The sequence below is a fragment of the Amphiura filiformis genome, chromosome 1, assembly GCF_039555335.1.
Source record: "Amphiura filiformis chromosome 1, Afil_fr2py, whole genome shotgun sequence".
Taxonomy (NCBI): Eukaryota; Metazoa; Echinodermata; class Ophiuroidea; order Amphilepidida; family Amphiuridae; genus Amphiura; species Amphiura filiformis.
Genome location: NC_092628.1, coordinates 39,333,202 through 39,357,879, shown reverse-complemented (window position 1 = coordinate 39,357,879; position 24,678 = coordinate 39,333,202). Strand labels below are relative to the sequence as shown.

At 39.2% G+C, this 24,678-nt stretch overlaps 2 protein-coding genes across 2 annotated transcripts; both read right to left on the bottom strand.

Annotated features, from left to right (window-relative positions):
- Nucleotides 1-417: 417 nt before the first annotated feature.
- LOC140146831 (uncharacterized) lies at nt 418-3,919 on the bottom strand. The gene is made up of 2 exons (XM_072168713.1): nt 2,029-3,919; nt 418-776 (listed from the first exon to the last, which is right to left on the bottom strand). Exons 1-2 carry the CDS (start codon nt 3,904-3,906, stop codon nt 420-422), a joined length of 2,235 nt encoding a protein of 744 aa, XP_072024814.1. The 5' UTR covers nt 3,907-3,919; the 3' UTR covers nt 418-419.
- Nucleotides 3,920-4,099: 180 nt separating this feature from the next.
- LOC140159088 (neurotrypsin-like) lies at nt 4,100-23,995 on the bottom strand. The gene is made up of 6 exons (XM_072182435.1): nt 23,917-23,995; nt 22,050-22,385; nt 16,275-16,628; nt 14,819-14,955; nt 13,598-13,851; nt 4,100-4,316 (listed from the first exon to the last, which is right to left on the bottom strand). The coding sequence occupies exons 1-5, from the start codon at nt 23,993-23,995 to the stop codon at nt 13,678-13,680; spliced, it is 1,080 nt and encodes a 359-aa protein (XP_072038536.1). The 3' UTR covers nt 4,100-4,316; nt 13,598-13,677.
- Nucleotides 23,996-24,678: the final 683 nt, after the last annotated feature.

Here is a 24,678-nt window from a genome sequence, read left to right as displayed (position 1 = left end):
AGCCCTTGTCTAATTCCTCTGACTGGGAAAACAATAGGTTGGCCCTCCTTATTTTTACGACTGACACCTCAAAGTCTATGATGTCTGGGAATTACCTAATCTACATGCAAAATTATACAGAAAACAGAAGAAAAAGGCTGCTTGTGGCATACTTGCATGATTGTACATTACTAATCATAACCAATCCAAAAAATCATTTTAATGCTTAGTTGCTAAACAAGGGTACTCAACCATTTCTATTTGGTCGTGTGATATCCTATAACAAACTTTTCACTTCACTGATTGATTGTTTCAGCTTCTGCCGCTACACTGGGCTTTTGTACACATTTGTACCTCACAACCCTTCGCGTTTGAATTCAACCTTGGAGGAAGCGTTGCGAAGTATTCGTCAAAGTCAAATATATATATATTCGTCTTTTCTAGATGTTACCTTGGTCATGTTGGTACTGGTCATTATCCAGTTGTGCACTTGCACTTTCTCTAGCTTTGAGGGATTTCAACATCACACCAGATATACCAGAGGGTGTATCACCACTATCAGAAGATGAGTTATGATCTTTGGCATTTGGAAAGCGTATTCCAGAGCTTTCCTTCTTTGAGCAAGATCTCATGAAACCATCGACTATATCTCTGAATGCACTGCTGGTACAGAATGCAATGAATAAGAAGAACCCGTGTAGGGAGGTTATAGCAGCAAAAATCCACCACATTATGAGGTTATCCGAGAATGAAGCGATGAAGCCAAACACCCATCCAATGCCCATTACAAGACTCATCTGAAAGTAACAACAAATCATAAAACATTATAGTCCCAAATCGTCCCAAAACATATTCAAGATGTTCCAAAAATTAACAAATGGCTCCAAGCGGGAAAGGTCAATTAACCCTCGTCTACCGGAAGCACTTTTTGTAACACGTCTACCGAAGTGTGGAGTTGTTACAACCCCATGTCAGGTTTTTTTTTTTATGATAAACATATTTTCTTGTTCTTTTTGATATCAATGTAATAGCTATGGGTCTTCTTTATATCCATGAATATAAAATAAGTACCAACAGTCTCATACTATACTGCTTCATCCTAGTTGCGACTGCGTGTAAAAAAACGCGACGCATAAAGAGCGTGTGCGCTCGGCAAGTACAAATCGCGCAGCAGCTGGCACGCCAATGATGCATTTACACACGCATTGCACTGAAATAATTATTCTCACACCTCCAGTTTCCGAGGTGTATTTACTTTGTACTTCTGAGTTGACGGACTATATTGTCATTATGTCATTATGTTTGCACGCCCTCAAGAAATTTGGAAAATCACATTTGTACCTAAAATACAGACCAAGCAATTTTCGGCTTAAAATTTTAGAAACATACGATCTACTTATAGTAAAACATCACTTCGATGGTATCCTAAACAACCTAAAGTGGTAAATGTGTACGACATTTATACGTCAACATGCACAATATGAACACGTCTAAAGCGACATGTATGCGTCAGGTTGCTGAATTTACTTTATACACCACTTGAAATGATCAACTTAGACTAAAACATCACCTCAAGTGATATGTTAAAGCAGTTCAGCAACCTAAATTGGTAAATGTGTACGATATGTATACGTCAGTATGCACGATACGTCAATATCTACACGTCTAAAGCGACATGAAACAGCATGTTGTGCACGATAAGTAGGCCGTCACAATACACGAAAGTCAGTCGTTATTTTGGTAAATTAATGTGCGGTAACCTCCGGTGATATCACCTGAGGTGGAATGTTGCTTGAGCATATCCATGTCTGCATATGGACCTTTTCATATCGAAATTTTCCGAAGTGGTGACCCAGTTTTTAAAAACGGGTCATCATACGCAGTTCTTGGGCGCGCACTTACGCCAGTTGTGCGTTGCGTAAATGCACGCAGTTAAGGAGCGTTTATGTGTATTTACACCAGACGCTCGCGTCCATGTGATTATTTTGCGAACATTTCGGATGCCGATTCACACGATATGAAAAGGTCTATAGCTACGTGGTTTATTACCTTGACGATAAGTATTGCATCTTCCACAGTGACGACCTCACGTTGTTTTCTCAACAGTCTTGTTGTTGATCTCTTGTTGCGACAAACTGAAGACATCGTTGCCACATAACATACGACACTGCATGCCAGTGACATTGCTACTGGTATGCCGAAGGCTATCAGATTCGCAAAGGGGTTAGATATCCAGCAGGGTATGTTGCCGCCATATTTGAAACCTGTATCACCATAAAGATGGATGAAGAAACAGACGACGATGATAGATAATGGTGAACCCCAACCAATGGCTGGGTGTATATAGCGATAAACTGGACTCTGTTTGCGTTTTCTAGCTTTTTCCAAAGGCCGTAACACGAAAGTATGACACATATTTAGCCCAATGATCGTGTTCCAAGAAAAAGTCGCCAACCAGCAAAAATGACTAACCATTGCACAAATCACACAACTCGATCCGGTTATTCCTAATCCCATGCTGAGGAGAGGTAGCAGATATGCCCAAAACAGCGTAAAAGATAGTCTCATAACTGAGAGTCCATGAACATTTCTTAACCTGGCAAAAAAACAATGAACAATAAATGTTCCTAGAAGTCCTACCATCGATAAAGCACTTCCTACTGTGTTGAATATGTCAAGATGTCCATTAAAATGCAACAACGTTTGGGCAGAAGTGTATGTCTCGATCACCATGCAAATCAGTACACGGTCATCTGGTAACATAATAAAGTCTTCTATCTCAGTGTTTACATTGTCGTGGCCGATTATTGTTAGCGATTTAGTAGAGTTTTTAATGTCATATTCTCCTGGAACAAGAGGAATCAGAGGGCAAGTTAGGTCAAAGGTCATGTTGCTACCACATACAAGAACCATCTCCTGTTTCTTAAATGCCTTTATAACAAAGTCGTATTCATATGTTATGTAATCAAGTACAACCTGGGGAATAATAAGCTGTTCTTGGTATTGAAAAACCTCTGTAAGATTACTGAACTCAACCAATTGGAAGTCGTCTGCCGTGCCCTGATACCACTCTCCATCGCAGTCTGTCTTTGAATGTGTTTTTGCACAAACATGTAAGTATTCAAGGTTATATATATCGCAAATATCGTATATGATATTAGAGTCAAGAATTGCCTTGTCTAAGTCGTTGGCTACGTTGCAGAGTGGACTTCCAAAACGTAGCATTACCTTCGTAGAGAACACATTGATGATCTTATTTATCTGCCATTGAATATCATACATATGATTGTCCAAATAATCTGCTAAGCAATTAGTGTCCACATCATGTGCTGGGCTATCGCTAAAACCAAATTTGTAGTTGTAAAGTAACCACGTTTCTTCTTTCAAGCAACACATTCCTGATATCGCGTTTTGGACTCCCGAAGAAGTTTCACACTTCATTGATGTAGTATTGTATATTAATCCAGGTGAACAAGAAAGACGTTGACACTTTCTTGTAAACGGATCAAATACTTCTTCCTTCGAAGTACATTTAGGTGGAAATTCGGGCTGAGAACTAGTATCTTGGTGAAATTTCCATAACGTACCGAAATATGTACTGGTAACATGAGCAGTTGTTCCAGAATAGCATGGTTTGATTGTTGAACTAGAAAGCTCGACCCCATTACAGCGCCCACAATGTATATTTTTGTAAACTTCCTTTATGGGACAAATCGTTGCCGAATATGAACTACATGCTCTAGCTACTTCAGAGTCATTAAATGACGCTGGACAAGAATCAATCATAGATGGAATACAGAAACGAAGAGTTCGTCCAACAGAAAATGCCATATCCTTAGTTTGAGAACAAGAACCTCTACCTCGATACTGTTTGATAAGACTGGTATTCCAGGGCTGGACGTCAAAATGATGTTCCCCGTTGCACATCGCGCAAAAGATATTTTTGTAGTTATCCCCATATTGATCAAACACCGGCCATTTATAAAGTACCTGCAAACTCGCGTCCCATGATCCAACTAAGGTAGGATGGTTTTCGCACTGATTCCGAATTACACTATCTTTCCATTCGGGTGGACATTTGACTACAAGTTGAACTGACGCTCTATCTGAAAATGTGTCATCTAAGGGTGTACAACTAAATAAATCGGACGATGTGAATATATTGTTATAATCAGCAGGAACTGGACATTGGGTATGGTAGTCATAGCAGCAGTCTTGAAACAGCTCACAATCAGGATCACAATGACATTGAACAGCACCGCCTGTGCCATATCCACATCTTCCTTGACAACTAAATTCTTCCTGGTAAATAAAATGTATATCCTCAAATGTAGCATCTGCATAAAAAACACAGAAATGCAAGAATAATAATATAAACACAATACGTAAAAGGTTAAAATAACGGGCAACTATACAAGGAAAATATTTTGTTGTTGATGTGTTGTTTTATTTACAATTTTGACGATCAGCAAATAGGGTAAATTAAAGAAATCATCAAAATAAATGTTCAATTCTGTTATAATATGTCCCTGCCTCGCCAACTTGTTACAAATGGCACCATATTATTAAATAAATAAATAAATTTCGGTATTTATATAGCGCTTTACCACAGATCACGGAGTGTTCAAAGCGCTGTAATTTCGCTGCCATGGTGAATCATCACAATCAGATCGCATCAACTAGGCATTGTGCAGCCAGAATAGCGCAAACCTATCCGCACTTAGATTGTAACATCCACCATTTATCTGTGCAGCTCCCCAAATTCCAGTGGGTGAAGGAAGTTTTTGATAACCAAACAACTAATCACCGATTTTTTTTGAAAGGAGGAGGAAACCGGAGATCCCGGAGAAAACCTGCGAGAGCGAGCATGGAATCGGGATAAACCAAGTGCACATGAGTCCATGGGCCGCGCCGGGGCTTGAACCCGGGACTAGTTGACCAATTCTCTTGTTTTAAAGTTTGGAACATAGACTGGTTAGTTATGCATCAAGTGAGTGGAATTTTTGTTGCTATCTGTTATCATCTTCAGTGAGAGATACAGCCATTTATGAAATTTTCGGGAAATTTTTGTTTTGTTTCAGACCTCTTTCACTTAAAGTAAATTAATCTAAATAGTATAGTCACCAGAGGGGGTTCCCATACACCCAGTGCTTTTTTTTCTAACTTACATTTTTGTAATCCTGAAGGTGTCTAGTAAATGATTTTTGATGTTCCCAAAATTAAATATTGTCCCATGGGGTTCATTTGGCGGCCATCTTGAATTCCGACAAAATTAAATTAAATTGACATAACTTTTGAACTAAACATCATAGGAAGACAAATGACCCAATTTTTTGGGATAATGTGGACATGAGCAATCAATTAAAAGGGTTATTTTCATGATTTAAACATGTTGGATACAATAAAATGCAAAATATTACTAAAAATAATATCTTCATGGCATGCTCGCCTGTAATAGGAGCTCTTTTTGGTACACTGAGAAGGATATTTTTATGTTATTGATTTATTTACTATTTTCTCTTCTAGGTGCATGACTTACCTTAGTATTAGCTAGAACTGGCGTTGGTGAACTAAAAATCGTAGCATAGTTATAGTGGTAGGTAATCATGCCAAAACGCAAGGGTGATTAAAGTACTGAGTCAGACTCACTGTAAATTGTATTTTACATGTGAGTGGTATTGAGCATCTAGATTTTACGCCGCTCAGTAAAGTAAGAGGGTTCGCCACTGACAAGCTGGTTCAGCTACATGACATTCGCGAAAAAAGACACATTGAACCTCATGATTCACCCTATCACATGGATGATGTCTGTAATCACATTCCGGAGAGTCTTGCTGGTGTAGATTTAGAAACAATTGGATATCATCGAGGCTGCTACCAAAACTTTAATTAAAATCAATATCGTTTCAACATCACAATCCTCTCGTAACCGTAAATCACAATTATCAACTGCCATGCGGCTGTTCCCGCCAGAATGTAAATATCTTTTGTGAAAGACTGGAAATGAAAGTGTCTGGAAAGACTGGGAGATTCATCAAATTCACAGTATTCAAGGACAAAGACGGAGGCTGGGAGCATTTAAGGAGCCTACTTGGAAACAGATTGAGCCTCGGGCACTAGAACTAGGACTACATCGTCTACATTGCATGGTGCAAGGTGAGAACCTGTTTGCAAGAGAGGCAAATTTCAACTATTCCTGTCGCAATTCATTCAACACGAAGTACACAATTTACCTGCGTGATGAAGTCAAAGCAACAAACCGTGCCATTGAAACAGAGCAGAATCGTAAAGCTGCTGCACATCTGCAGGCATTCACTGCTGTCCTTGATTTCATTCAAGACCGAGTTGTTGTTGGATGGGCAGAAGGAGGTCGTTTTACTTATATCGCTACGTCTTCTGTACATACAAGAGTTGGAAAGAAATGGCTTCCCCAATCCAGAGTACAGAAATGAGAAGCTGAAGGTCCTACTTGAGAACCACGTTATCCATGACTCGATCGCCTTTGCCAAGTTTCATCCAGGTGACAAAGGCTATATCACCTACAACCTGGTCTACAGCGCCAGCATCTCTGTCTCAGACGCGGTGACTAGAAACTACCAAAGCACATACTGCTGCTCTGCACTAGCATCCGGCACCTCTACAGAAGCAAACAACTCACCAATATCCTCAGAAAGCTGGATATAACTGTGAGACTGAGACTTGTAACTTCGCCTTGGAACTTGAGACAGTGCTGGCCAAGGCTGTTGATGAGGTTTCCACATCCCTTACTCCGCAGATCATTACTGGCGAGGGAAACGACATGTTTCATCCGAATTGGACAATCTAAACAAAGCAATGGCGAATAACCATGGGTCAAACGTGGTGAACAGCACTGGTGGGATAATGATACAAGATGTGAAACCCGGGTTTAATACCACTACTAACCAGGATCGGAGTCTCCTCTCTACGAGCTGTTCATATCTGTAGTCGAGTCAGGCCCAAATATTCTGAGGGAGCCGTGTTCACTCCGCCCATGATAAACAGCGAAATGTACTCAACATGCATCTCAAACAATATATTGTGTCTGGTCATTTACGCCGGAAGCAGTGGGGAGAAGTAGCCTGTCCCAGGGTTTGGTGGCTTCCTCTCAGCTACCGGCGTGAAACCCCAACGAAAGTCAACTATCGACTATTTCACTCCTATCCATTACCCCTTCCTTAAATACTCGACTATCAAGGAGCTTCTAAAGCGGTCAGAGGATGCCACCATGCAAGTGGGTCAGGAGTATGTCTTTGTCTTCATGTGACATACTTCACAGGCATGGTAAAAGTGGAGGGGTCCTACAAAGCGAGGTCGAGGTCTCATGAGGAGTACATGTTTGTATGAGATTGAACAAGGTCTTGGGGTTGGCGACCTCAACGTTCTCCTCCTCAATGAATCGCTTAATTAACAACCCCTTCACCGGCTTCACCGACTGTTTAGAGGCAGAATTGTAACAGTGCTTTTGCATTATGCCTTCCCTGTCAATACACTACGTAGGCAGCCACTGGTAATGAGATCAACCTCAATAAGGATTTCAGAGTAGCCTGAGCCCCTACATTTGTGACCAGTCACTATGCCGATGTAGTTCATCCCGGTGTGGAATGGCCCTGGGGTGACCACATGCTTCTTGTACTCATCTGGGAATTGCCATATCAGGGGAGGGCTTTCATGCAGCTCCACGGTCGAATGTGTTGAGGACATACTCCTAACCCACTTGCATGGTGGCATCCTCTGACCGCTTTAGAAGCTCCTTGATAGTCGAGTATTCAGGGAAAGGATGATGGATAGGGGTGAAATAGTCGATAGTTGACTTTCTTTGTGGTTTCACAACGGTAGCTGAGCTGAAGCCACCAAAACCCTGGGACAGGTTGCTTCTCCGAACTGCTTCCACAGATGTGAACAGGATCAGGAGCCATGGTCTCGGGTGTATCTACCTTTAGGGAGTGCACCTTGCTCCGCGCGTAGAGAGGGAGAGTCCGATCCTGGTTAGTGGTATCAAACCCGGGTTTCACATCTTGTATCATTATCCCACCAGTGCTGTTCACGACATTTGAGCCATGGATATTCGTCATTGTTTTGTTTAGATTGTCCCATACGAGATGAAACACATCGTTTCCCTCGCTGGAAATGATATGCGGAGTAAGGGATGTGGTAACCTTATCAAGAGCCTTGGCCAGCACTGTCTCTAGTTCCAAGGCGAAGTTACATGTCTCACAGTGACCCAGCTTACTGAAGAGAGTGGTGAGTTGTTTGCTCTTCTGTAGAGGAGCCGGATGCTAGTGCAGAGAAGTATGTTCTTTGGTAGTTTGGTAGAAGAAACGGGCCACATCCTTAAACTTATCTTTGAACCCCAGCTTATATGCATAAGTCACCGCGTCTGCGACAGAGATGCTAGCGCCGTAGACCAGGTTGTAGGTGATATAGCATTTGTCACCTGGATGAAACTTGGCAAAGGTGATCGAGTCATGAATATCATGGTTCTCAAGTCGGACCTTCAGCTTCTCACTTCTGTACTCTGGATTAGACGCCATTTCTTTCAAACTCTTTTGTGATTGCACAGAAGAATCAGCGATGTAAGTAACATAACCTCCTTCTGCCCAACAACTCGGTCTTGAATGAAATCAAGGACAGCAGTGAATGCCTGCAGATGTGCAGCAGCTTTACGATCCTGCTTTGTTTCAATTGTCGCATTGGCTTCATCACGCAGTTAAGTGTACTTCGTGTTGAATACATTGCGACAGGAATAGTGGAAATTCGCCTCTCTTGCAAACAGGTCCTCACCTTGCACCATGCTATGTAGATTGTGATGTTGAAGCTTCATTAGTTGCTGCACTACACTTTCAAATGATCTTGATTTTAGTAAAGTTTTGGTAGCAGCCTCGATGATATTCAATTGTTTCTAAATCTACACCAGCAAGACTCTCCGGAATGTGATTACAGACATCATCCATGTGATAGGGTGAATCATGAGGTTCAATGGGTCTTTTGTCGCGAATGTCAAGTAGCTGAACCAGCTTGTCAGTGGCGAACCCCCTTACTTTACTGAGCGGCGTAAAATCTAGATGCTCAATACCACTCACATGTAAAATACAATTTACAGGAGGACGTTTCTGCAGTGAGTCTGACTCAGTACCTTTATCACCCTTGCGTTTTGGTATGATTATCCACCACTTCTATGCTACGATTTTTAGTTCACCAACACCAGTTCTAGCTAATACTAAGGTAAGTCATGCACCTAGAAGAGAAAATAGTAAATAAATCAATAACATAAAAATATCCTTCTCAATGTACCAAAAGAGCTCCTATTACAGGCGAGCATGCCATGAAGATATTATTTTTAGTAATATTTTGCATTTTAATGTATCCAACATGTTTAAATCATGAAAATAAACCTTTTAATTGATTGCTCATGTCCACATTATCCCAAAAATGGGGTCATTTGTTGTCCTATGATGTCTAGTTCAAAAGTTATGTCAATTTAATTGAATTTTGTCGAAATCCAAGATGGCCGCCAAATGAACCCCAAGGGACTATATTTAATTTTGGGAACATCAAAATTCATTTACTAGACACCTTCAGGATTACAAAAATGTAAGTTAGAAAAAAAGCACTGGGTGTATGGGAACCCCCTCTGGTGACTATACTAAAAAGAAATGCGTCTATTTTTTTCTTCTTTTTTTATCAAAATAATTGTTATCAAAAAGCTTGGCCAACAGCAGAGAAGAACTCTTGTCAACAATATGAGCAAAAGATGTTTGGAAGGCATCGCACATGAAGGAGGACCTATTCATTATTAAAAGACATAAGCTACAGCATTCATTTTAATATATTCACTGCTTCTTTTTGATTAAAAGGGGAGAGTAATGGAAGGGAACATGGACCATTTCCGACTTCGTCAATCTATTCATTACAAAATATGCACGTAATGGTGTATATTGTTGTTTAAATAACATATTTTGCAAAAATGAGAAAACCGTCCATAGACTTTGATATGCTCTAAACGATAGTGCAAAAAGTTTACCTTTTGCTTCCATATTTTTCGAATTATCTTGTCACAAAAATCGTGCAATGCTGTCAAAAGTAAGCTCTGAGAAATCGGCGTTTTAGAAAAAGTATGCATAAAACGTCTTTATATTTAAAAACTTTAAGACTTTCACGCTTGTAAAAGCTGTATCGGGTGCATGGTCTAAAAGTGCATCTTTTTGCACCAATGAATCCAAAATGTCTGCTTTCAGTGCGCCAAAATTCAAAAGAAAAGAAAAGAAATTTTAGTACAACCTGCTTGTAGTGCAGGGCTGATATTCATAAAACCACGCTAGGCCTAGTTGACAGCTAAAATTGACTTTAGCAAGCTGCTAAGCCTAGCTGATTGCTAATTCTTATTCATAAAACCCAGTTAGAGTTAGCAACATTCTAAAATTTTGCCAAAACTTAGAGTTGATCTGGGGCAGCGCTAAGTCACTAGTTGACAACTAGTCAGTCTGCATTTGGACATGATTTATTGTTTTAATTTCATATTAACTGTTGTCAATTATGAAAAATAATGTTCTCAGAATATTCTGTTTCTGAGGTCTTCAGTGTGTTTTACACATAAGAAACTGTCTTAAAAACACACAACAAATTTAGGGTGAATGAATAAACATTGAACTAAGCCAGTATTGTTTAACCAAATTTGCACAACAAAAATGATTATGATATAGCAAGTAATCTTTAGTTAAGCAGATATGTTCAATCAAAGCAATTCTGTTCAATTGTTTGATACGTAAAATATATATTTTGGAGACATGTTACCAATGTTCTCTTTGGTAAAGATGCATGACTTATTTTCAATAACAAATTATATGTCAATTTGATAAAGATAAATCATGCTTGGCTTACTCATGGTGGACATTTTGTTATGATTTGCCGTAACAACCTTGTAGGCCTATATAGCTTACAAAATACACATGTAATTTTATTAACGAAATCTCAATGAAGACCATCAGCAATGAGTCATTACATTTTGATCATTTTGACTGTGGTTCAGAGCTCAAGTATAATAGACATGTATTATATAAGCCTATTGTATTAGATGTTACACAACTGTTGAAGGCCATAGCACCCAAAACACCCAAATAAGTTATCAGCTAAATATTTCTAGTTGATAGCTAGTTAGCAAAGTGTTTAGCAAGGTTTTATGAATAAGAAATTAGTTGATTGCTACGTAGCTATCAACTAGTGGATTTAGCATCTTCTAAGCACTAGTTGGTTGCTAATTTAGCAAGGCTTTATGAATATCGGCCCTGGGCGCTATAGAGGCCTTGCATGTGACGTATCATCCCGTAAATATGGCGGACTACTCAAATGCATTCAACAAAAGCATGATTGCAATCTACCGTGACAGTTCGTCCCACACACATAACCCTGCACTACGATCAAATAGGTTGATGACAACATTTGATTGAATGGACTGCACTCCGCCATAACTACGATGAAGGACACCGGTACAAATCCTTTGTTTGGAGCCAATCGATAATTTCATGCAGGGCCTCTATATTCAAACATTATTTTAACCAGAGAAGATGTAAAGAAAGGAGGGAGAACGGAATTATATCCTTGAGATAATCCCGTGGGTAATCCTGTCGCACCTATTCATAGTCCTTTATTCTCAAGTAGTTACACATCTACTTGAAAGTAGCCTTTGATGTGATGTGTGTTGCCGACTACGGTTGATTAATTTTTATTCCAGAATTGAAACCATATCCAATGTTTCTGTAGAGAATCCTTGAAAGTATAACACGTGTGTGTTAAGTACCTGATGTTGCTCTGAAGGGATACCACACGTGGATACTATAAGAAAGAAATGTAGTTTTGTAAAGATTAAAACAAAATCCGCCCATTTTGGAACATATATTAATTATTTAGGAGAGTGTTTTAGGATTTTGTTAGAAAAGGGATGATTTGTGATCATCTATATTTTATTGTTTTATGTATTTTCCTGTCATTTCCTGCAAACCTAATAAAGATATTTTGAAAATTGAAAATAGTCTGTATCATAAATCGTAGAGGTTGAAAGCGTAACCAAGCGTGCAAAAATTATTATTTGCCATGGAACTTCGGTCATATTTTATTTGAAATAAACTGGATGTTAGGATCTGCATGCATGGTATGCATAGTATTGATGGTATACAGACACTGACCTTTCCCTAAAACTAGTAAGCAGCAACTTGTGTATCACACCCGTCATGGGTTCGAACCCTTTTGTTGTATTTTATTGTTAAACCTAAATAGCGTGATTGCTTTTGAATGAGCGGCAACACACATATTTTGTTTGAGGATAGCTGGATATATCTCCTTTCTTTACATCTTCTCTGATTTTAACCTATTGCTATGGTAGTTAATCCTGTTACATCATCAATTCTACGGCGAATTAGTAACTACGGGACCTTGCGAGTTCATTCACAGACTCGATCAATGAAGTGCACTGTTGCATGTCAACATTTCCTATTTTAAACGAGCGAAATTGTGTGTGCTGGTATAACCGTTCCACAGCGCCATCATCCGTATTGTATTCGTGTCAGAAATTGACATGCTAGGCGATCAACTAGTCCTTCAACAGTCACGCATGGCAACTTTGTTCCGCCTTGTTTAATAGGCGACTCAGGCTAAGCACACCACCTATACGATAAAAAGATTTCTTTCCCACTACGAATACGGCGCTGCCATTCTTCAGCTGAAATTGTTACTAGTAACGATCTGCGCAAGCTAATTACGCATCATCAAAGTTACCAGGTTTAGAAAACCACCACTTGAAATCATTTCCGGTATTTATCATAGCTATAATGAAAAAAATACGTGTATGGTGGTATATATGTTTTTGATATTGATTATATCTCAAATCCTTTAATATATCCCGTTATTTTTGGTATTTGTAAAAGCCTATTGCTTGACTTGCAGTTGAATATATATGTTGAAAGAATATGGTAAGCTCCTGTCTGCGCTTTGAACTTCCAGTCTGCGCTTTCGAATCGAATTTTCTTAACTTGGTAACCCTAAAGATGTCTAATTAGCCTGCGCAGATCGTAAAAATGAGTCGTTTCAGCTGATGAATGGTATAGCGGCGCATTCGTAGTGGGAAATAAACGTATCTATATATCGTATAGGTGGTGTGCTTAGCCTGAGTCGCACAGCCCCAATTTTGAAACTATTAAACACGGCGGAACAAAATCACCATGCGTGGCTGTCGAAGAACTAATGGTTTCGCCTTACTATCATGGCAATTTCTGATACGAAGATACATGAGAGATGACGACGCTGTGTGAGGGTGGAGGCAGAACTTTATGAATTACCCTCGTATAATCAAGAGGTGAAATATGGATTGTTCAATATCACTCGCAGTTTCGATTCGGGGAATATTATTCATCTTAGGGATGAAATCAAATCTCGACCGCGGATCCGGGCGGTTCCATCCGGTTGGAGCCATTGTTGTAAACAATGGAAAGCGGTTCAACCGCCGATAACCACCGGTCAACCGGCTGTCGAGTTTAGATTTCATCCCTTATTATGTCAACTGTCACACTCACAGACAGTTTACTAACCGTCCTTTAATAATACATACCTAAAATACATTTTACATGGTACGCTTCATAACCATACTGTGAGCAGGACTCCTCTGCTGCCACAACGTTGCCAGCTATATTATCTGTGTGATTTGTCTTCATCGTCAAACTGTCTTCCATCACTAATAGAGAGAGGACGCTCTTTCTGGTAGATTTGAGACAACTCGCATTTATCTATATTCCTAACTTCATTGTCGCCGTTGTTGTTAACTTTTGAGCAAAGGAAGCGACCAAGAATTTCCCTTACATTTTCCTGTAAGACAATGTATTAACATAATTTATTATTTTCTCAATGCTGGTTTTCATTGCTTGATGTTTTGTATTTGTTTGAAAAGTATTTAGCTCCAGACTGACACACGTTTTCGCCGCTCCGTTAGATCTCACAACCTTGCAGTTCAAATTCCATGATCTAATCTTGTTAGTCATTAACGGTTCTTATTCCATCTACAGCCCAGGAATTTCATTCAAGGAATTCTGAAACGAGCCAGCTTAAAAAAAAAGACACGGAAAACACATACTTTTCCATGCCTAAATAGTGTGAAGGATATATGTTCAAGGACATGCGCGTATTTGGGGGGGGGGGGCTTTGGGTGCGCGAGCCCCCCGGGGTAAAAGCAGGGGGCGGCCAAAACGAAGGGGAGGCGGAAGAAGAAGGGGCGGCAAAAGATGGGGCGGCGGCAAAATGAACGAGCGGCAAAAGAAGGGGCGGCAAAAATAATTAGTAAAAAAGGGCGGAAAAATTTGAAAGAAGTATAAAAAACTGAAAAAATGAAAAAATGTGGTTTCATGGCGCTAGCGCTTAGAATCCTTTTTTTTTTTTTTGCTCTTCACTTTTTCAAAGCACCGAAAAAAAATTGGGTCAACCTTTTCGGGCTGTTGAAGAAGGGGTGGCAAAATGGGCGGCAAAATTACACTAGTGCAGAATTCGGACTTGAATATAAGCCTTATTCTAACCCTAACTCTAAACATAACAGCTAGCGCGGTACGGATTCAGACTGGCGCCGTATTTGTGAGATCAGAGAAGATGAGTTTGACTAGCGCATAATGACTGAAGCAGTGTTTCCAGATTTGGACTAGTACTAGCGGCGTGTCTGATTAACGCGCGTGTGTATGCGTGCTAATTTATTAGGGATACCATACCGTATCGGTCTTGAATAGGTTTTATATTTATTTTGGCTCAAAACATCTGAGCCGATCTATGTAGCAATATTGACACTTACTTGAGAGGTAAAAGTATGCCATCGAAAACACAGGATTCTCCACTGGTCTTCGTTAAATAGTCGGGCCTGAATAACCCCGGCATTGTCACCATAACTATCACCGATTCGTAAGTCGTACTTGGTATTCGTTGTGTTTCCTTGTTTAGGATAAATAAGAAAAAACGGACGTCAGACGACCTTTTCTAACTTAAAAAACCCCAATTAGCAGTAGTATTTTTTTCTTTCAAAGTTCATAATATATAGATGAGTTGACCTCAATTCGCCGAAGAAGTGACTTAATAATCGGATTAACTACCAAAGCAATAGAGGAAAACAATTTTTGAATAGATCGCCCTGCACTACAACGTTCACGCGGTACCTGTGCATTGAACCATAGATGTCAAAGAAATGCTGATCACGCGCAACATGGATTCTATTATGCTCGCACCTAAGATAAGATAAAAGAGCGGTATTGTATTCAATCTATGATTACAGACATACACAGGTGATGAGCGTAACCTGCTTGTAGTGTAGTGCAGGGCGATCTATTTAAAATTGTTTTCACCTATTGCTATGGTAATTAATCCGATAAATTACGTAACTTCGAAATTGTTTTCCTCTATTACTATGATAGTAAATCCGATTATTTACGTCACTTCTACGGCGAATGCTTGTCAACAAAGGCAAGGGACTGGTACATCGATATGATTCAGCGAACTTCAACCACTACACTGCACAATAGCCTTATTGTGATGTAGTGGGAGTTTTAAAAGCACGGGCCCAGAACAAAATATGATGCGTGTGAATACTGTCAGGCAAAGAACAATAGGAATTGTGATGATGCGGGCGTATACTGCCAGGCAATGACGCCACACGTCAACTCATCTAATACTTAAGGTTAGCAACTATTTTAAACTGTTGTGATTTGGTAGTTCACAGCATCTTGCGAATGGTAGTGACCTTTGGCAAAAATTGCAGTGATCATTTCATAGCGAGCGTGTAGAAGAATTAAAATATCACAGATATAGAGGGCTGAAACAACAACACTTTTGTAAAGCGTACATAACTCATTAACAACAATAAATCAAGCAAGTTTTCAAAGTATATGATTTGTAGAATGAACTTTTGCAACACGTGAATGTGTATTTTTCAATAATATATTGATTAAAACAATGAAAATCGATTTTTTTTTATTGCTTCGACCAACAAAAGATAGATCGTGTCACCTTACTGTATTTCTACGAGCACGCCGTCGGTTATCACAGTGCCCGTACAACTGGTCCCTGTGAGAGTAGTCGAGCTTTCGTCAGATGTGTCTCTGACTTCATCAGGACGGAAGTGCCGACATTTAACATTTAAATGCAGTATTATACTCTTGACCACATGCAGTCTGGGCCCCACCCAAGACTAATCGTAGTCGTTCTGGTATTTAGGCACATGTCATCTTTATTTGACCTCTCTTATGTTATCCACATACCTTCCAAACACTCCACAGCAATGATGGAGTTGGTTAAGCAACTTCCTTCCAAGTGCCATGGGTACAAAATGCACTCTTCAAGGGTCGACGCTGGCTGCCCGCTTCCACTATAAAATGGACAACTAATAGACTCAATAAATATATCCGTTTCCTCTGTGATCGATGGCGAAACGCAATATGATCTAATAGCTAGTTGATACCCAAAATAGCGGCAGATGGTGTCGGCGTTTTGAGGCCTGTATGCCCAACCCTTGCAACACATGTATCCCCATTTGGAAACACCGTCGTATACCTGGACAACGCCTTCATTAGGTTTGTATTCGTTCAGGAGACGCAAGGAGTGAGATAAACCGGCTGACAAACAAAAGAGAAGAAAATAATCACACACAAAGAAAGTATTATATTATTTTGTTGGGGTTACTTAGTTTTGAGGGGACACAATGCGTAGCGTCATCATCCCTATATCTTCGAGTCAGAAAATTTCTGAAATTGTCATGATAGTAGGGCGAATCCACTAGTTCTTCCACATTTTGTTCCGTCATGTTTAATATTTTTGATATATGTGCCGAGGCACTCAGGTTAAGTACTAGTATAACAAAATACGATTGCCGCACACCACCAATGACCTCGACTCACCACCTATACGATGGATAGATAAAGTTCTTTCCCACTACGCATGCGCCGCTGTCACTCATCGATTTTTTTGTCAGTATTTGTTTTCAAGACGCAGACTACGTTTTCAATACGCAGACTGGACAAATGGGGTATCAAAATGCGCGCAAATAAATCATCCTTCTTTCTATGCTAAAATATTGTGAAAACGATTATTTGTTCTGAAGCTATAGGCGTATTTATAAAAAGCTGTTTTACTTTTTGTGCAATCTTTAGATAAAGACGCGCGGATAGGCACGGAATTGCTCTTTTTTTTTAAACGGTACAGAACACAAAACAGCTTTCCATAGACTTCACGTGCTAAACAGGGGTCGCGTTTTATAGGCTAGTCAAATTTAAAAAAATTACACACTACTATTGCAACAGAATCCATTTTGCATGAGTCAATCTTCAAAAACCTAACACAAAAGTCCTAAAAAAATCCAAGTAGTGGAACAGTGCCTAATTTGCATAAATCCAAGATGGCCGCTAATGCAGGGGATGACATTTCAAAGTTGTTCAAATCAAAATAAAAACCATAACAATGTATTCCTCTCGTGATAAGGATTCAGAAAAATATAGTTCAAGTTGGCCTATCCCCGATGTACATTTCTTGAGTTATAGGGGGAAAGGTCAAATATCAAAATTTGGACTCTACATGGGGACAAAAAATGAAAAATTCTCCGATTTTGACCAAATAAATGGTCTCATGTTGTTCCGCTTGCAAAAGAATTTAAAAAAGAAGAAGAATAGTTTGCCATATCTCAGGAGGTTTGTTACCTTGGTAACATGGCAAAGAAGATCAAATTCCATTGAGCCTTGTTGACCTTGACCTATTTTGTGATGTTACCTATGTAAGAAAACATCCAGTGCAATGCACTTTTATAATTTCGATTTATTTTTGCCAAAGAAACTTATTTGAGACCATTTGGATTGAAATTGGAGCATATTTCAATTGTAAACGCCCGTGGGTCCCATATTTGATCTTTGAACTTTTTGCCTCAAGAACTGTATGTCGGAAACTGGCCATTTTGGATTTATGCAAATTAGGCACTGTTCCATTTCTTAGATTTTTGGGGACTTTTGATGTGTTATTAAATATGCTTTTCTGAAATGAATGGTGATTAAATGAATTATGTTGCAATAAGTGGTTTACCCCTTATTTTTCTTAATTTGATTGACCCACTAGGCCATAAGTCAAGATATATATAGGACTATTTGATATCATCTAAATCAAAACAGATTTCCACAAAACATATCTGAAAATGGCCCCATATTTTCCATCTACTTTTTGAAAAAAATTAGCGCTATATAAAAAGCCAGATTTTCTCGTATTTACATCCAACTGATAACCGCATTTTGACCTCGTGTGTTCATGTGCACATAATCGTAAACATCCGTAAAACTTTTCGTGTTTTCTTTTCAAATTATTACCTATTTGTGGAGATCACATTCACAAGTTCTAAAAACACGATTTTCAACACTAATATTGAAGAGCTGCGTTCCAAAACCTCTTGCATCCAATAGCTGCTCTGAGTTATTTCTTTAAAAAATTAATTGATAATATAAGTAACTAGATTTCGCGGTTCTCGGGTTGGGTGGTTCTCGTGATAGGCCTACCTACCCTGACCTTTTAAACTACTATGATATACGTCTCTCAATGATCAAGACCCAATTTGACACAATAATCAACTTAGTAGTTTTGTAGCGGTGACGCTTACTTGGCCGTAATCTGGAAACTCATCGTTCGCCTCTTCCAAGCCCTGTCCTGCTACCACATAGGGGCCCCCCCCCCCCATACCCCGAAATTAGTTTCTGGATGTAGGCCGTTACAAAACATGCTAAAGTAATAAAATCAAGCGGGATAAATGTGGACGCAATTAGGCCTAGTAATATAACGGGTAATAGGTTGGGGTTAGGGTTTCTCCTATTTAAATGTTAACTACGGAAAAAAATATTGCACCCCGGAAATAGTCATGTTCTGATGTAATAGGTCTCAGCACGTGTGCCGTATTTAAATATGTGTTGAAAATAGGCCTATTGATCCAATGTGATGCATCTGCACGATTAGCCACACTGTAATGCTTTCCGATGCTCGCACTGCGCCCGTCTCTACTCCGCGAACTACGCGATAGCGCACCGCGCGCACGCGATGCACCGCGAGCACGCGATAGCGCGCGGACAGAGGGACGGACGGACAGAGGGACGGACGGACACGCCATGATTAGTATTATGATTATGAAATCAGATATGTTCGCTTTAACCGAATGTTATCTGATTCATTTTGATATTACTTATATTATAAATTAAAGGTAATCAAAGTATAATCATTTAACCAATTTAACTTGAAATTCAGCTCTTCAATTGTTAATATTTGACCGATTTTGCATAATTTGGATGCAAAGTTGGGACTACAGGCGTGATAAACTTTTGTCAGAAACCGCTTCACAGGCAGATTTAGTGGTACACAGCGACAACGCCTGGGAAATAATTATATTGTACGGCAGGGAAACTAAATCAATACCTGGGATCAATACACGTGTATCTGCTATGCACGATTTGATATTCAGACGATAAATCTTTGGATACCGGAGTAGAAAATGATGAATATCTCCCGTAATTTTTGCTTTCTAAAGAAGCCAATTATAAGGCTTAAACTTGAATATATATGTGTTGAAAGAACATGCTAGTCGTTAGCCAGCGTATTGACAAACAACCGTGCGTTTTGAAATCAAAAACTGACAAAAATTCAGATTTTATAATTATGTGCAGGACAAAACAAAATGACAGCTGCCCTCATTCGAAAACACTCGGGTCCACGGAACTAACACGGTACTATAGTGCAGTGTATACCACTGGTGGAGGCAGTCTAAATGAGATGACGTACCAGGCTCCGACATCTTCAGAGGTCAGTCACCAGGCTATTGTCAATAGCCTTATGCGGCCCATACACGGTCAAAATATTGATCAATATTGGGGACCCAAGATGCAGGAGTGGATACAAAATCTGCCATTATGCGTGTTCAATGGTAGATTTTGTATCCAAACTTGTATCGAGGGTCTTTGATATTGATCAATAAAATTGAACGTGTGCGTGAATGGGCCGCATTAGTGGGATGTCCCTCGACCCATTATGCGTCTCACGAGTTACCGACAAGTGACTCATTTCGGAATGCGATCACGAATTTTGAAGAAAAAAAGTTTCCACAGGCTTCAGTGGGACTCGAACCAGCTATTCGAAACTTCCTTTGATTACGCGTCTAGCGCTTTACCGCTGGGCCACGGTGGCAGTTGAACAGAGTAGTGTAATAATAAAACATAAATCTCATAATGACATCTTTAGCCTTTTGTTTACTAAAAATGACGTGTTCTGTAAAGATAGATAGGCCGTTTTATGCATAAATACAACGAACGTTTGGAAAACGTTTCAAACAAATAATAAAGACACTGATAATGATGAAAATGCGTAAGTCGGGAAATATCTGCGTCGCAATGTTTTGGTTTTAGGAATTTGACCTTAAAATTTACGTCTTCATGACATTATCATTCAAAATCAATAAATGATATTTCAACAGTATATTGCCTCATTCTTTCCCTAGAGTGTTTTGTACATATATGTGAAATAGCTTCAACAATGGTTCGCTGCATAATGGTAAAAACAGCCTTGAGCTAAAAAAAAAGGACGAGAATTTTATTTAAAATTTGTTTTTTGATCGATTACCAAAAATTAATTTTTTGTCATAAAAAGAAATTGTGTCTGGCGTAAATTACACTACAGTTTTTATTCCTAGGGCTCTTTGACTTCTTCAAATGATTTTTTTTATAATGATAGAGTGAATCCACGGGCCCTGCGTGGCTGTTGAAGAACAAGCGGATACCATCGTTCTACCACCATGGCGATTTCGGCCATGAAGATATCGGGGCGATGACACTGTGTGGTATGAACCCATAACTAAAGACGAATAACGTACCGTTTACATGGTTTATACGAGTAAATACGTCAATGACTAACGTATGCGCCACAAATTTCAGTCATCCCTCATGAACCCAGTCAGTACGCCAGCAACCATCCTCTATTGTTATGCATAGTCGTGCATTGGTAGTCGGAATTGAAAAATGGTGCAATCAAAACCGAACTTCTGACAAAACTATATTATAGCCCCATATGATGTGCTTTAGAAAGTTGAGAAATATCTTTCATTAGCGAATTATGTTACTTTGAAAATCAAACACGTTGACCCCCATGGGGCAAGGTGAAGCCTGTAAATATCGAAAATCTGACACCAGAAACCTTAATTTCATACATAAGTTTAACACCAGGGTTTGAAAAAAAAACAGTACCAAACATTGTAGTTTTTTTCTAACATTTACTGAAAAAATGAAAAGAGGAAATAAATTTTACTGTGAAAAGGTGTAGCTCAAAATGTTGCTCATTTCAACACCAAACTCGATCGTTTGTATTGCCTCATTAAATGACTGAGTGACCCTCATATAACAATAGCCATCGATTCACTAGCGTTCTGAGTGAACCGGGATAAAACCGGGATGTCAGGGTGATTATAAAAAAAAAATTACTGAAATTAGGCCTGAAGCACTTTGTCTTTCAAATGGTATTTTAGAAAACCATTGGGCATAACAATCGCGAAAAGGTAGAACTTTGAGACAACTTAAAGGCACCGATGTGGAGTAAATCACACACCGTGGCTTAAAGTTGTGCTCCGTCATGTACATGTTTATATAACATTAACAAGCTAAAAAGGTCATTTCTTTGAGTGCACCATTTACATTATAGAAGAAGAAAACAACATGACAACGACAATGACGATGATGATATCGGGACGATGACGATGACGGTGACGGTGATGATAGCGATAACACGATGATGATGATGATGATGATGATGATGATAATGATGATGATGATGACGATGACGATGACGGTGACGGTGATGATAGCGATAACACGATGATGATGATGATGATGATGATGATGATGATAATGATGATGATGATGACGATGACGATGACGGTGACGGTGATGATAGCGATAACACGATGATGACGACGATGATGATGATGATAATGATGATGATGATGTAAATGGAAGCATGGAAGAGACTATTACCTGGCAAGCACTTGACGCCCATATCAAAGGTGTGATCGTCAATTCTCTCTGGATCATCCCACAGTGTGTGTTCACACTCGAGTAAAGATAACTCATTTCCTAAACACCTCAAAATTTTGACGTGAACTGGACCCGAGCCTGTACCATACCTCTTCGTCTTATCTGGTGGAAAGGTGGAGGAAGAAAATCCCAGCGAGCGACACGCTACTGATGCCTGTTTAGATGTCCAGTATTGACCGCCGACGGTTCCCCATATGCCACCATTTCTTCTTATCTCTAGGCGTCCCTCATAAGAGGTATCACCATTAACAACACGATACTCGTATGTGTGATTAGCTGTAAAACATGATTAAAGAGTGCATGATTAAATGTAATGAAAGTACAATTGCAGTCTAAACTTAAAACTACCTACCACATTATTCGCTGATGGTACCCAGCGTAAAACCATAGTATCCGATTCAAATACTAGTATCGGAATAGTTATATTTTGCCTCAACATTTTACCCAGTCTCACGGAAAGACCCACATTTTGAGAGCCTTCTCACCAAATGATCCCCTTTTTTTGGTGTCTCGGCTCTCACCGAAAGACCCTTAGTTTGGAACTGCTATCCGCACATCCCCGTCACTTTCAAAGTCGAGTGCAACCCCGAGGCCCAGCCCACTGTGGCAACAGTGACCGATCAACCGCTCACCCGAGCGGGTGGAGCGGGTAATGAGCTTTAGCAGTTCCCGGAGTATAGCGTATCTCGGAGTATAGCGTGTTTAAAAATCGACCCTAGGCTATGGTATGCACAGATCCAGGTTTTTGAAAAGGGAGGGAAGGAGGCCCGTTCAAAATCACAGAATTTTTCTAGCTTGTGAAAACTGCGCACAATACTAGTCTGACATCAGAGATGACAAAAGTGGGCGGTACGGGGGGGTCCCTAAATTTACCATCGAGAGACGTCCCCTGTCAAAATCCAAATAGAAGAAAAATAAAACACTACTTTCCCTGTTTATTTTCCTGTTTAGCCCTCTCAAAAAATATTGTATGTTGGGCCAAAATGGGGTAAAATTGCACACATTTTGGAACTTCACCTTCATTTTGGGCTAAAACCAGCACAAAATTTGCTCGTCCCTCTAAATTTTAATGCTTCCACCGCCACTGACTAACATACCTTCACATGATTGAGGCCCATCTCTGAGGTTTATCATAGTAAATATAGCCCATGCAATCATTAGGCCATCTTAATTTAATAGTTCGTCTCAAAGACTCCACGCGCATTAGTAAAATCGCCCGCATTTTGCGCGTTATTCCTGCTGGACTGGGTAAATTTCAGGGTTTTTTTCGCTCTTTGATTTCCAAATCCACCACAAAGAAAAATATCACCTCTGAAATCATCAGACGTCAAAATAGCGTAAATCGTAAATCTGAATAATATTCTTCTTCTTGACCACAGTGAAACCTCTTTTCTAAAAAGGGTATCATATTCTTCTTAAAAATCTTGTCCCACAGAAAAAAAAAATTAAAGTAAAAAAACAAAACCCTAAAACACCGCATTCCGCATTATAGGTTTTCAACTGGAGAAGGGTTTTTAGAAGAATTATTAAATTAAGATGGCCTTATCTAAAAGCAACCCACTAAAGTGCTTCGGACATTACTTCCTATATTACGTGGCGAATTTTTACTTTTTTACTTGAGACCTATACCTACCCTTTAAAACAAAATTGTGATTGCATAATTGCTCATGGAAATACTCAAGTATGGTACCGGAGGAGATCCAAATAATATCATTCTATCGCTTGAAAAGGGCACAATAAATTGAATAAAATATGCTGAGACGAATTATCTGTTAAATATTATAAGAAGAATGAACAATTTACTTACAAGTTCCTTCCATCGCATAGAGTAGTTGAATTGAATACCAAAAGACGGCAAGCACACACGAGCGACGTATTCTGGCCATCTCCAACAGGAAAATAAAACTAAATTAAAAATCTTGCGGAAAGCAAACATAAATTAATCATAAGTGCCATTCAGATAGCGCGAGATAATAATTAATTAATTATGTAGACTTCTCAAGGTGAGGCATGGTTTTGGGCGGAGTTTTATGTAGTGTTTTTATTCAACAAAATAAATATCGTGGCCTTATTCCCATGGCTTATATTCACGTATTTCATATTAGTAGGCCTAGTTTTAAGTTTCCCTGATCTTTGTTTTTACAGAGTCTTTAAGCCATAATTCTATAATACAGCATAAAATCATAATGTATTTCATCCACATGTAGAATAGCTACACAGTAAAAAATATTTTAAACAACTGTTTAAAATTTTTAAACAACGCTGTTTACGCCGGTCACTCTAACAACTTCTGTTTAAAGTTTAAACAACCTTGGGTTGTTTAAACTCTAAACATCCAATTGTTTAAAATTTTAAACAACAGTGTTTAAACATCTGGGTTGTTTAACTTTAGTTGTTTAAATGTACATAGTTGTTTAAAGTATTTTAAACAACAAATGTTTAAAACAAACAGATGTTTAAAGCTGTTTATGGCTGTTGTTTAAAACATACATAATTGTTTAAACTTGTTGTTTAAAAGTTTTAAACATTTTTGTTTAAATGGGCAAGAAGAACTGACTGTAAAACCGTT

Excerpts from the sequence above, each read along its gene's own strand:
- LOC140146831 (XM_072168713.1), bottom strand. The coding sequence starts at position 3,906 with ATGTGCAACGGGGAACATCATTTTGACGTCCAGCCCTGGAATACCAGT. Across the intron at positions 777-2,028 it reads ATGCAATACTTATCGTCAAG|ATGAGTCTTGTAATGGGCAT; the intron begins GTAATAAACCAC and ends TGTTACTTTCAG.
- LOC140159088 (XM_072182435.1), bottom strand. The coding sequence starts at position 23,995 with ATGGCCAGAATACGTCGCTCGTGTGTGCTTGCCGTCTTTTGGTATTCA. Across the intron at positions 22,386-23,916 it reads CTATGCGATGGAAGGAACTT|CTAATCACACATACGAGTAT; the intron begins GTAAGTAAATTG and ends CATGTTTTACAG. Across the intron at positions 14,956-16,274 it reads TGCTGTGGAGTGTTTGGAAG|GAAACACAACGAATACCAAG; the intron begins GTATGTGGATAA and ends ATCCTAAACAAG.